General features: G+C 51.7%; 1 protein-coding gene across 3 annotated transcripts in view; it reads left to right on the forward strand.

Annotated features, from left to right (window-relative positions):
* The window catches only part of DDX41 (DEAD-box helicase 41), a 503186-nt gene that overhangs the window by 147453 nt on the left and 341027 nt on the right, over window positions 1-14706 (forward strand). Inside the window, exons 1-2 of one of the 3 annotated variants that reach the window (XM_069651512.1) lie at window positions 12097-12196; window positions 12713-12863. The exons of 1 other annotated variant lie outside the window; for it this stretch is intronic. In XM_069651512.1, coding sequence (XP_069507613.1) covers window positions 12780-12863 — 84 coding nt within the window. In that variant the 5' untranslated portion in view covers window positions 12097-12196; window positions 12713-12779. Of the gene's footprint in view, window positions 1-12095; window positions 12197-12712; window positions 12864-14706 lie in introns of those variants that run through there. One more of the 3 variants, XM_069651513.1, reaches the window with a different exon arrangement.

Consider the following 14706-nt stretch of genomic DNA (forward strand, 5'->3'; position numbering starts at 1 on the left):
ATGTGGCGCTTGCCCTAACATTATCCTCGCTGACGTCTGCACCCAGCAAGGCCTGTGAGGTTGGCTGCCCACAGATGCAGCTCTCTCCTGGGCACTGCCATGATCATTTCACTACGCATGAGTGGTGGTCCAGCTCCCGGGTTCCGCGCAATCAAAGAGGATTGGGTATTTAAAACCCTCTCTACCTCAGCTTAGCATGTCGTAATGTGCTCAGCCAGTTCCCTGCCTGAAGTGTCCTGGCTTCTCCTTTGTGAATTCCAGCCTTACTTTTTGTCCTTTCCCGTTTGCCTTGACGAGTGTCCCTTTTTCATCTGTTCCTGCCTGGTCTCCTGCTATTCCCTCCACTCCTGCCACCCTTGGATCTTCCTCCTTCCTTGTCCTGGATTGTTCCCCGCTTCCTGTTTGTACTAGTTCCTTTCCACATAATTATTGTAGCATGTCTGCTGCCGCTTCAGTTGGATTCCTGAGACCATCCCTCAGAGCCTCCACCTCCATCATCTGGCAAGAACATTCTGCTTCCCTAGTCAGTGTTCGCACTGTCCTTGCATCAGGGTAATCAGGGGAAGCAACCACATGTTGTGGGAAGTTGGTCCGGTATCCCCAGGTAGTCATGTTCTTGGGGCTGCAGTCCCGGCTTGCCGTTTCACCAGATCACTTCTGGAACAGCCCCAAAAAACGCGACGGACGGAAGACGTGGAACAGGTACGTAGTCTAAGTGAGACACGGTTATTGAAAAGTACTACGGTTGGATAGGTGGTTGGGAGATACCAGGGGTAAGGGTGCAGAAGAAAGAGACTGACACAAAGGTGGCATGATTGGGGTTAAAGATGTTTATTCAAATAAAAGGAAAGAGAAAACCTGACTGTCCCTATATTTGGGGTTAAGGGGGCACTTCCCTACCCCAACTAAAGAGATAAGGTGACTGTCAGAGTATTTGTCAAGTCGAGTGTCCACCGTCCTGTGTCAAGAAAACCTTACTCCTATCCCTTACACTACAAACTATAAAATAAAGCATATGTGTTGTTGTCCCAGGTGAATAACTCCCTTCTCCTGTGTTTAGGGTACATGGCTTGTCAAAACCAGTTTTCACAGTCTTGTGTGTCACATGTTATTAGGGGGAATATCTCCCTTCCCCAGGCTTGGTAAAGTTCTCCCCGCACACTTTAATACTCCTTCTGGATGGACCACAAGAGTGTCTCTGTTCTCCTGTTGTTCGGTTTCACAAAATGTCTGGGGGAATGGCTCCTTTCCCCAGACTTCCGGACTTTCCCACTAGTTCAGTTTACAAAGAGAATGGTTCATTTCTCCTGGTATCAGTTATAACCAGGGGGGAATGACTCCTTTCCACTGGTCTTTTTCTTCAACTTCACTCTTATCTCTAAGCTTTTGGGTGTGTCCACGACCCTTGCTACTCTCCTTCTTTGGTCTGCCTTTCTTGAAGAACTGCAACAAGGAAGAGGACTTGTGTTGCTCTCATATTTTGGGTTCCAGACCCTGGATTCTTTTTTTCTTTGCTCTGGCCAACTTGGCTCACTCTCCTGCCAAGTACTGCCACAAGGAAGATAATTCGTAGTTTGGGGAGGGTGTCTAACCCTCCTTTGGTTATCAGTTGGCTCCTCTCCGCCACTGCTGTAAGGGATTCTCAATTCCTGGGTCTCTTTTAATATGCTCGGGGTCTTCGCCCCTTCTCGAGGTCAGCAGGATTTATTCTGCAACTGTGACGATGAAGAGGGGAGTTGTATGCCTCCTGCCGTGCCACCCCAGCGTAGTGCTTGCCCAAACGCTGTGGGACAACTGTGTGCACCCTCTTATTGAGCCACCCAGCATTCCCTTGCAATCTCCTGCACCACCCCTTAACCTGTATGGGGTCTCGGCACATCACCAGGGGTTCCTGGGCCAGCCGGCATTCCATTCTGCAGCAGCTTGTTTCCTCTATGGCCCGTGATGGTGTTCCCGGTTACCGTCTGTGTTCCTGCCTCCTTTCGGCAGCACCGAGCAAAGGCCTGCTCCTGCAAACCCTCCAACCATAAGACGCGGCCGATCGTCAGCAGCCTTGTAGCGCTCTCCCTCCGGATCGTGAACGCAGATTTGAATCTCCCACGTTCGCTGATCAGCACACCTGCAACCCTGTGCGGCTGCCCGTGACAGTCTCCCTGTGTTAAGTCCACTGTCGATCTTTATACAATGTTGCCCAGCTGTCCCTAGGCTCATTAGTGCCTTGTTTCTTTCACTGGTGCTATCTTCATCACTCCACGGGGCCCGCTCGTCCCAGTACTTTCAAGGATCTCAAGATATTCAGCCTTACCACAGTACATAGGTCTATATAGAAAGTAGACAAGGATAGAGGATCTGGAGTATGTGGGGGTGCGATGGTCATCCATATCCCCAGAGGTAGGAGTTTCCCCCATGAGATCTTCTCGCATTATACCACTCCCCACGGGTACTATCGGCTAGCGGTCTCACAGGAAAGGGCTCCCCCTCGGGGAAGAAGTGACAACGCCTAGTACTTTGTCCCACACAGCTCGCATATGCAAGGAATGAGAAAGTGCAAAATTAAGTGCCGTTCGTTCATATGTATCGGGAGCCCGAGCCATACACATCATTGTGCCAGCAGATACACACGCTGAGTGATGGTTGGACACTGCATGGGGCTTAGACCTAGCATCAAAAGTGCAGAGAAAGGAATTGTTTTGTTTGAGGGCTATCAATGTGTGGAGTGCAAGGGGGAGAACTTCAACTATTTTTGGCACCATCCCTCCAATCCAGACCCCACCAAGATGCCCCCATCCTTCTGTCGCCATCCTTCACCCTAGACCCACATCAAGGTGCCCCCATCCCAGACCGCAAGATGCCTTACTCCTCCTTTAGAGAGCCCACCAAGATGCCCCTCCCTCCATACCAGACACCAAGATTCCCCATCTCTCCCTCTAGACCTGAGGTATTCAAACTGGGTGGCACGCCCCCCGCCCCTTCCAGGAAATTCATTTTGAATGGGGGAAAGCAGGGCAGGGGGGAGCTCATGCGCCTCCTTGCACATACAGAGCAGGCTAGAGCAGGAGAGCAGGTCGTTTCAGCTCCCACACGCAGACCACTGAATGCGTGTGTAGGAACCAGGAAGCTCTTTCTTCCCAATTCCTGTTCACAATGCAGGAGCTGGAGCCCTGGGGAGGAAACTTCCGAGTCGGGACAGAAGATACATTTATGGTAATTTATTTTGTATTTAAATATGTGTATGGATGCGTGTATGCGTGTGTTATGAGTGTATGGTGATGGATGCTTGTGTGAACGATAAATGCCTTTATTGCACAGTGCCCCTACCCACCTTCCAAAATCAGCTCTCCTTCTGAGGCACTGTGGAGCCCATTGGACTGGGATGGTATTTTTTGACTGGACGTCTATCATAGATGTCCAGTCAAAAATACCAAGCTTTCCCCCTGGACCCCCACCACGTTGCATACACACATAATCACGTTGATTGTGACAGTGTTAGACGCTGTGGGGCCCAGGGGCAGGGATGATATCATTTTACTGGACATCTATCATAGAGCCCAGGGAATAGGGTGTGGTGACGCCACGGAACAGTTCATAGCCACCTGCAGTTACTGTCCATTCTCCATCTAGACCCAAACTATGATGCTCCACCCTCCCTACACACAGCAAGATGCCACCATTCCTCCACTGACCAATGAGCCCCATCCATCCTTCCAGACCCTCACCAATGTGCCTCATCCCTCCCTCAGACCCACACCAATGTGCCCCATCCCAGAACCACACCAAGATGCCAATATGCCTTAAGACCCACACCAAGATTCCCCTATCCCTCCATTCCAGAGCCGACCAACCCCCCAAGCCAGACCCCACCAAGATCTGGCATTCCTCCCTCTAGACCCACCCCAAGATGCCTGCCTCCCTCCACACACCTAGATGCCCCCATCCTGCCCTCAAGACGCCCACCAAGATACCTCAACATCCCTCCTTTCCAGAGCCCACCTAGATGCCCCCATCCCTCTCCACACACCAAGAAGCCCCATGCCACCCTTCATACCCACACCAAGATGCCCCCATTCCATATCCCACAAAGATGCCCCATGCAAACCTTGAGACCCATATCATGATTCCCCATCCCTTCCTCCACACACCACCCTGTGTTCCACTCACACCTAGATTCCACACACCAATGTGCCCCCATCACTTCCTCCAGACCCACACCAAGATACACTCATCCCTCCCTCCATACCCCATTCCAGACACATAGATGCCACCAACCCTCCAAGCCAGACCCCACCAAGATGCCCCCATCCCTCTCTCTCGATCCATTCCATGATCCTGCATCCTCCCTCTGGCACACCAAGATCCCCCATCCCGCCCTCCATGCCCAAACCAATGTGCCCCATCCCTCCCAACCAATGTGCCTCTATTTTTCCCTCCAGACACACATCAAGATGCCCTCATACTTACATTGCATACCCCACTAAAATGCCCCATCCCTCCGTTGTAGACCCACACCAAGATGCCCCTATCCCAGATACCAACCCTGCAAGCCAGAACCCAAGATGCCCCATCCTTCACCCTAAACCCATGCCAATGTGCTTCATCCCTCGCTCCAGAGCCACGCCAATGTGCCCCATTCCTCCCTCTCAGACCCACACCAATATGCCCCATCCCTCCTTCTGACGCACACCAATATGCCCCATCCCTCGCTCTCAGACCCACACCAATATGCTCCATCCCTCCCTTGGACCCACACCAATAGTCCCCATCCCTCCCTCTCAGACCCACAACAATATGCCCCATCTCTCTCTCAGACCTACACCAAGATGCCCCATCCATCCATTCCAGAGCCCACCAAGCTGCCACCAGTGCTCCAAGCCAGACCCCACTAAGATGCCACCAACCACCCAGACCCATACCACAATGTCCCATCCTCCCTCCACACATCAAGATGCCCTATCCCACCTGACCAATGTGACCCATCCCTCCCAAACCCACACCAAGATGTCCCCATACCTCCATCAAACCCACACCAATGTGCCCCTATCCCCTCCCTCCAGACCCACAAGATGCCCCATCTCACACTCCAGATGCACACAAATGTCCCCATCCCACCCACACCAAGATGCCCCCCCAACCTTCACCTAGATGACCCATGCCACCCTTGCAACCTACACCTAGATGGCCCACGCCACCCACCAGAACAACAGGCGCCCCATACATGTTCTAGACCGACACCAATGTGCCCGCATCCATTCATTGCAGACCCCACCAAGATGCCCCATCCTGCCCTCCACTCACACCTAGATGACCCATCCCGCCCTTCACTCACACTGTGCCATCACCCCCTTGAGACCCACACCCATACTACCTCCCCCAACACACACCCATATGCCCTCATGCCTCCCCCAGACCCACAACAATGTGCCCCCATCACCCTGCCAGACCCACACCAAGATGTCTCACACCTCCCTCTCAGAGCCACACCAAGATGCCATCAAGCCTCTAGACCCCAAGATGCTGCATTCCTCCCTCTAGACCGACACCAAGATGCCCCTATCCCTCCATTCCATAGCCCACCAACCCTCCGAGCCAGACCCCACCAATATGCTGCATTCCTCCAAGCCAGACACCACCAGGATTCCACCAACCCTCCAAGCCAGACGCCACAAAGATGACACCAACCCCCCCCCCTCTACACCCATACCATGCTGCCCCATCCTCTCTCCACACAGAAGGATGCCCACATCCTGCCCTCCAGACACAACCCAAGAAATCCATCTACACAAACCAAGATGCCCTACCCCACCCTTCAGACCCAGACAATGGGCCCTCCATCCCATCCCTCCAGACCCACGCCAAGATGCCCCATCCCATCTTCCAGTTGCAGATATCCCCATCCCACCCACACCAAGGTGCCCCATCCCACCCTCCTAACCCACACCTAGATGACCCATTCCACCCTCCAGACCAACAGATGCCCCATGCCCGTTACAGACAGACACTAATGTGCCCCATCCATCCATTGCAGACCCCAACAAGATACCCCCATCTTTCCCTCCAGATCCACACCAATATTCCCCTATCTGATACCTGTTCCAGACCAACACCAATGTGCCCCCGTCCATCCATTGCAGACCCCATCAAGATGCCACATCCTCCCCTCCAGACCCACACCTAGATGACCCATCCCTCCCTCCAGACCCACATTTTGCCCTCATACCTCCCTCCAGACCCAGACCAATGTGCCCCCAGCCCTCCCTCCAGACCAATGTGCCCCACCCCTCCCATCAAACCCACACCAATGTACCCTCATCCCCTCCCTCCAGACCCACACCAAGAAGCCCCCATCCCAACCCCCAGACTCACACTGTGCCCCCATCTCTTCTTCCAGACCCACACCAATGTACCCACACAAATGTCCTCATCCCACCCTCACCATGATGCCCCACCACCCTCCCAACCCACACCTAGATGACCCATGCCACTCTTCCAACCCACACCTAGATGACCCATGCCACCCTCCATACCAACAGATGCCCTATACATGTTCAAGACCAACACCAATGTGCCCCCAACCATTCATTGCAGACCCCACCAAGATGCCCCATCCTGCCCCCCAGACTCACACCTAGATGACCCATCCCACCCTCCAGACTCACACTGTGCCCCCATCACCCCCTCCAGTCCCACACCCATACCTCCCTCGACACACACCCATATGCCCTCATGCACCTAGATGACCCATTTCACCCTCCAGACCAACAGATGCCCCATACCCATTACAGACTGACACCAATGTGCCCCCATCCATCCATTGCAGACCCCACCAAGATACCTGCATCTTGCCCTCCAGGCTCACCTAGATGAACCATCCCCCCTCCAGACCCAAACTGTGCCCCCATCTCTCCCTCCAGACCCAAACCAATCTCCCCCTATCCGATATCTGTTCCAGACTGACAGCAAAATGCCCCATCCTGCCTTCCAGACCCAAACCTAGATGACCCATACCTCCTCCAGACCCACACCAATATGCCCTAATACCTCCACCCAGACCAAGACCAATGTGCCCCCACACCTCCCCCAGACCAAGTCCAATGTGCCCCACCCCTCCCATCGAACCCACACCAATGTACCCCATCCCCTCCCTCCAGACCCACACCAAGCGACCCGATCCCACCCGCCAGACCGACACTGTGCCCCCATCTCTCCTTCCAGACCCACACCAATGTGCCCCTATCCCATACCTGTTCCAGACTGACACCAATGTGCCCCATCCATTGCAGACCCCACCAAGATGCCCCCATCGTGCCCTCCAGGCCCACACCGAGATGAACCATCCCGTCCTCCAGACCCACACCCATATGCCCCATACTTCCCCCCCAGACCAACAATGTGCCTCCATCCCTCCACCAGACCCACAACAATGTGCCCCCATTCCCCTCCCAGGCCCACACTAATGTGCCCCTTTCCCTCCCTCAAAGGCCCACACTAAGGTGCCCCTTTCCCTCCCTCCAGACTAACACCAAAGTGCCCCATCCCTCCAGACCCACCTCAGCGTGCCCCTATCCCCCAGACCCACACCAGCGTGCTCCTATTCAACTATTCACACCCCAATATGCCCCATCCCTCCCTCTAGACCAAGTCCACAATGCTTCATCCTCCATCCACATATTAAGATGGCCTATCCCCTTTGCAGACCCACACCAAAATGCCCATGTGCCTCTCCCGAACCACACACAGATAGCCCCAGCCGACCTCCTCTAAAACCACCCATCCCAAAAACACTTATCAAACACTGAATCCCCCTATTAGCACCCTTTGCTCAGTTAAACACCACCATCCACTGTACCTACACTGTTCCTTTTCTTAGCCCTCCATACCTTTCACGTTGAATAGATGAACATGATTTTTAAAGTAAATGTAATTTTCCGCTCCCGCCCGCCCCGTCTCCATCTGGTGCCTTGGAGAAACTTTCCCGGTATGCCGAAGAAAATGACCACCTTAATTTCAGCCAGAGTACGCAGATTCTGGTTGCTTTCCACTTCCCCATCTCCATTTGGTCTGTTCCCGGTATCTCGAAGAAAATGCCCACCTTAATCTCAGCCAGCCAAGAAAGAGCATGCAGATTCTGGTTGCTTGACGCACCCTCCGCTAATATTTCCATCTGGTGTCTTGCAGAAACACCCCCGGCATGCCGAATACAATGCCCACCAAAATCTCAGCCAGCCCAGAGCATGCAGATTCTCAGATTCCCCATCCCACCTTCCATGTGCACAAAGATGTCCCCATCCCACCCACACCAAGATGCCCCATCCCACCCTCCCAACCCACACCTAGATGACCCATCCCGCCCTCTAGACCCGCTGTACCCACATCTCTCCCTCCAGACCCACACCCATGTTCCCCCCTAACTCCCCCCAGAGGCACACCAATATGCCCCATCCCTCCTAGACCCACACTGCAAGATGCCACCAAGCCTCTAGACACACACAGATGCCCCTACCCCTCCATCCCAGAGACCACCAAGATGCTGTATTCCTCCGTCTAGACCCACACCCAGATGCCCCATCCCTCCATTCCAGAGCGCACCAACATGCCACCAACCCTCCAAGCCAGACCCCAAGATGCCACCAGACCCATACCATGATGCCCTATCCCTCTCCACACAGAAGGATGCCCCTTCCTGCCCTCCAGACTCAAAGAAATCCATCTCCACACACCAAGATGCCCTACTCCACCCTTCAGTCCCAGACAAATGGGCCCCACCCCTCAAGACCTATGTGCCCCATCCCGTCCCTCTATACCCACGCCAAGATACCCTCATCCCACCCTCCAGATGCACAAAGATATCCCGATCCCACCCACACCATGGTGCCCCATCCCACGTCCAGAGGACCCATGTTACCCTCCAGACCAACAGATGCCCCATACTTGTTACAGACCAACACCAATGTGCCTCATCGATCCATTGCATACCCCACCAAGATGCCACCATCCTGCCCTCCAGACCCACACCTAGATGGCCCATCTCTCCCTCCAGACCCACACTGTGCCCCCATACCTCCCTCCAGACCCACACCATATGCCCCATACCTCTCCCAGAAAAAGAAATAAGTGCCCCCTCAGACCAATGTGCCCCCATCAAACTCACACCAATGTGCCCCCATTCCCTTCCTTCCAGAACCACACCAAGATGCCCCATCCCGCCCTCAGACCCACACTGTGGCCCCATCTCTCACTCCAGACCCACACCAATGTGCCCATATCCGATACTTGTTCAAGACCGACACCAATGTGCCCCCATCCTGCCCTCCAGACCTACACCCATGTGCCCCGAACCTCCCTCCAGACCCACCCCAATGTGCCTCCATCCCTCCACCAGACCCACAACAATGTGCCCCATCCCCCTCCCAGACCCAGACCAATGTGCCCTATCCCTCCCTCCAGACCAACACCAAAGTGCCCCATCCCTCCAGACCCACCTCAGCGTGCCCCTATCCCACAGACCCACAACTGCGTGCTCCTATTCAACCATTCACACCCCAATATGCCCCATCCCTCCCTCTAGACCAAGTCCACAATGCTTCATCCTCCATCCACATATTAAGATGGCCCATCCCCTTTGCAGACCCACACCAAAATGCCCATGTGCCTCTCCCGAACCACACGCAGATAGCCCCAGCCGACCTCCTCTAAAACCACCCATCCCAAACACACTCATCAAACATTGAATCCCATTAGCACCCTTTGTTCATTTAAACACCACCATCCACTGTACCTATATTGTTCCTTTCTTAGCCCTCCATACATTTCACGTTGAATAGATGAACATGATTTTTAAAGTAAATGTAATTTTCCGCTCCCGCCCGCCCCGTTTCCATCTGGTGCCTTGGAGAAACTTTTCCGGTATGCCGAAGAAAATGACCACCTTAATCTCAGCCAGAGTACGCAGATTCTGGTTGCTTTCCATTTCCCCATCTCCATTTGGTCTGTTCCCGGTACCTCGAAGAAAATGCCCACCTTAATCTCAGCCAGCCAAGAGCATGCAGATTCTGGTTGCTTGACGCACCCTCCCCCACATATTTCCATCTGGTGTCTTGCAGAAACACCCCCGGCATGCCGAATACAATGCCCACCAAAATCTCAGCCAGCCCAGAACATGCAGGTTCTCAGATGCCCCATCCCACCTTCCAGGTGCATAAAGATGTCCCCAACCCACCCACACCAAGATGCCCCATCCCACCCTCCTAACCCACACCTAGATGACCCATCCTGCCTTCTAGACCCGCTGTACCCACATCTCTCCCTCCATACCTCCCCCCAGAGCCACACCAATATGCCCCATCCCTCCTAGACCCACACTGCAAGATGCCACCAAGCCTCTAGACACACACAGATGCCCCTATCCCTCCATCCCAGACACCACCAAGATGCTGTATTCCTCCGTCTAGACCCACACCCAGATGCCCCATCCCTCCATTCCAGAGCCCACCAATATGCCATGCCACCAACCCTCCAAGCCAGACCCAACCAAGATGTCAACAACCCTCCAAGCCAGACCCCAAGATGCCACCAACCTCCCCCCGAAGCCACCAGACCCATACCATGATGCCCTATCCCTCTCCACACAGAAGGATGCCCCATCCTGCCCTCCAGACTCAAAGAAATCCATCTCCACACACCAAGATGCCCTACTCCACCCTTCAGTCCCAGACAAATGGGCCCCAACCCTCCAGACCTATGTGCCCCATCCCGTCCCTCTAGACCCACGCCAAGATACCCTCATCCCACCCTCCAGATGCACAAAGATATCCCCATCCCACCCACACCATGGTGCCCCATCCCACATCCAGATGACCCATGTTACCCTCCAGACCAACAGATGCCCCATACCTGTTACAGACCAACACCAATGTGCCTCATCGATCCATTGCATACCCCACCAAGATGCCACCATCCTGCCCTCCAGACCCACACCTAGATGGCCCATCTCTCCCTCCAGACCCACACTGTGCCCCCATACCTCCCTCCAGACCCACACCATATGCCCCATACCTCTCCCAGAAAAAAAATAAGTGCCCCCCAGACCAATGTGCCCCCATCAAACTCACACCAATGTGCCCCATTCCCTTCCTTCCAGAACCACACCAAGATGCCCCATCCCGCCCTCAGACCCACACTGTGGCCCCATCTCTCACTCCAGACCCATACCAATGTGCCCATATCCCATACTTGTTCCAGACCGACACCAATGTGCCCCCATCCTGCCCTCCAGACCTACACCCATGTGCCCCGATACCTCCCTCCAAACCCACCCTAATGTGCCTCCATCCCTGCACCAGACCCACAACAATGTGCCCCATCCCCCTCCCAGACCCAGACCAATGTGCCCTATCCCTCCCTCCATACCAATGTACCCCTATCCCTCACCCAGACCCACATCAGCATGCCCTTTTGCTTGCAGACCCACATCAGCAAGCCCCTTTCCCTCCACACCTACACCAGCGTGCCCCTATCCAACCATTTAGACCGCAAGATGCCCCATCCCTACCTCTAGACTAATACCATAATGCCCCATCCTCCCTCCACATAGCAAGATGCCCCATTCCCTTGCAGACCCACACCAAGATGCCTATGAGCCTCTCCCGAACAGCGTGCATAGCCCCAGCCGACCGCCTGTAAAACTAATCATCCCAAACCCACTCATCAAACATTAAATTCCCCTATTAGCCCCCTTTGATTAGTTAAACACCATCCACTGTCTCTGCACTGTTCCTTTTCTTAGCCCTCCATACCCTTCCCATTGAATAGATGAAAATGATTTTTAAAGTAAATGTAATTTTCCACTCCACCGTCTGCATCTTGTGTCTTGCAGGAACTTTCCCGAACAAAATGCCAATTGTAATCTCAGCCACCCAGGAGCACACAGATTCCTGTTGCTCTTGCAGCCTGAGCTCCTTCCCGCTCACAAAAATCACGATGAGGACAAGACCACAGGCAGCCAAGAGCACGCAGATTCCAGTTGCACTGGCAACCGTGCACGAAAAGCACAATGATGATGTCAGACGCCACGTGAATGGTAGGGAACGTGCCCATAGTCACGTGAACAAAAGTAGGCGGGCATTGTTATGGTCAGTTTCCTGGATGAGAAGTAGAGTTTACGTTTAACAAACGGTCCTTTTCAGTGTTCAGGTAGCATCAGGTGAGTGCATGCGATCCAGCTCTTGCAGAGAATTTTATATGCATTTCTTTTAGCGTCCATTAACTTAGATCGTTCTCATCCCTTTGTTGTTATATTGTTAAGCGGAGCCCTTTTGCAATCTCTACGAATGCACGTTGAAGTTGTAATTCCTTGTATTGTACTTATCACTTGTTGAAATTAAATATTGTAAGTGCATGATTTTCTAAACATCTGGTTTTGAAATTACACGGGGCAGCCTGTTGTTGATATTGTAGAGACAGTAACTGCTCCGAAGCTCATTTACGGTCCGGTTCAGGCTCTGCAATGCTCGCAGACGCAGTAACTGCTGTGCAGCTACTACACAGACCGTGGTCTGGTGTAATACACATATATAATCTGTGACGGCTAATGTTTGCAGGCGTGTACTGTCTCCAGTTTTAGTGCCTACTCTGAAAGGAATGATTCCCCCAGGGGTAATGGCTGCAGATCCTGTACTTTCTCTGGGTCTAATAACTGCAGGCACACTGTCTGTTCTAGGTCTATTGGCTGCAGACACAGAAACAACACTGATGAATACCAGCAGACACTTCCTTCTCTAGCGCTAATGGTAAAGGCCCATCACATCCGCTGGCTGGAGGGAATGAGTGCAGACACAATACCGGCTCTGGAGCGAATGACTTCCGATACAGTAAGTGCCTGCCCTTGGGCAAATAATTACAGACATAGTATCGGATCTGGGATACCGATTTCAGACACAGTGAGTACCTGCCCTGGAACTAATGACGTTTTATACAGTACCTGCTAAGCCATTACATAAAGATGCCATGCACAGTACGTACTCTGGGGCTAAAGATTCCAGCCACATTATCTGTTCTGGAGCTAATGGTGTTTAACACAATACCTGCTTATGAGCAAATCTGGGATTAATGACTTAAGAAGCAGTAAAAAACCCATGCACCCTTTCCTTCTAGTGTGTCCTTTCCCATTCCCTCTCTGACACCTCGAATCCCACTCTCTGTAATGAACGTACATCGTAAGGAAGTGATCAGTATGGATAAACCATTGTGCCACGATTTTCAAAACGTGTTTGGTGAAACTGATGGGATGCTCATTCCTTTCACTTGTACCAAAAAGGTGGTGAACCGTGCACAAAGGACCTTTTAATTGTGTGCTTCATAGTTGTGGATATTGAGGTGCTCCTTTCCCACCAAATGCACAACTGCTCAAAGCAGAGGGTGGAAAGGGGGTTCTGGGCATTTTCAAGAAAATGGCAATTTTCAAAAGATGTGCATTTTTAAGAGCACAGTGGAAAAACATGTCCCTCTGTCTATTTGGAACAGGTGCAGGGGATATAAAATGTTTGGGAAGGTCACTTCTGATGCTCTCATGCAATGAGTGAGTGAATGCTGTATGTGAATAAGAAGAGTGGAAGACCATTATGTTGCAGTATATCATTGGATCCGTGAAAGGAAATTTCTCATGAGACTTTTTGCCGATTTGAAATGCCTTTAATGCCAAATTGGTTTGTCAACTGTGAGTGTGGCCTTAGACACATGTTTCTTCGTCAGTTTTTTACTGACAGTTCCTCAAGAGGGATTAGCTTTACATTCGGCATCAATTTTCAAAACAGCTACAAAGTACAAAAACAGAAAAAAACATACTTTTCAGAGTAGCATTAGTTGAGTGATATTTGGCGTGACATTTCTATGAATTTAAACAGAAACAAAATTTGGCGTGCTTGTTGAATTAGAGACTTTGGAGATATTGTACTCGCTGTTGTGCTTAAAACCTAGGTTCCACTACATTAGGACTCATGTAGTTGGAATGACTGCTTGCTTTGGCTAACTTTGCTGTAAGCGTGGTAATGGCTTAATTTGTTAAAGGACCTAGACAGAGAGAAAAGTGGCTATACTTGGTATCATGTCCACTTTGTCATACTTTTTTATGCCAGATTAAAGTGGTGATTATAATCTTTTCAGAGCTCTAAGTATAACTGTGGCTCCCTAATTCAACGACTAAGCCAAATTTCGTTTCTGTTTAAATTTATATAAATGTCGCCAAATATCACTCAATAATGCTACTCTGAAATGTATGTTTTTTCTGTTGTACTTGAAAATTGATGCCGAATGTAAGGCTAATCCTTCATGAGGAACTGTCCGTAAAAATCTGACAGAGAAACACGTGTCGAGGGCCACATGTCAAACCAATTTGACATTAAAGGCATTTCAAATCGGCAAAAAGTCTCGAGAAATTTCCTTTCACAGATCCAATGATATACTCATTAGTTGTTGAAATATATATGACAAATTAGAGATGGGTGCAACATAATGGTCTTCCACTCTTCCTACCTACTCCCAGTTTAGCAAATATTCTGATTAGCCTCAGAATAAGGAAGCCAGATGCAGCCAGACTTGCCCTAGTAAAATTAATCATCTGATACTTAATCATATCAATGCAACAGATTCGCCACTAGTTGTGTTCGGGCTGAACTAAACCTTTTCTTTACTCTAGTTATTTCCAAGCAACTTAGG

Source organism: Ambystoma mexicanum, chromosome 3p, assembly GCF_040938575.1.
Source record: "Ambystoma mexicanum isolate Mex_15411 chromosome 3p, UKY_AmexF1_1, whole genome shotgun sequence".
Taxonomy (NCBI): Eukaryota; Metazoa; Chordata; class Amphibia; order Caudata; family Ambystomatidae; genus Ambystoma; species Ambystoma mexicanum.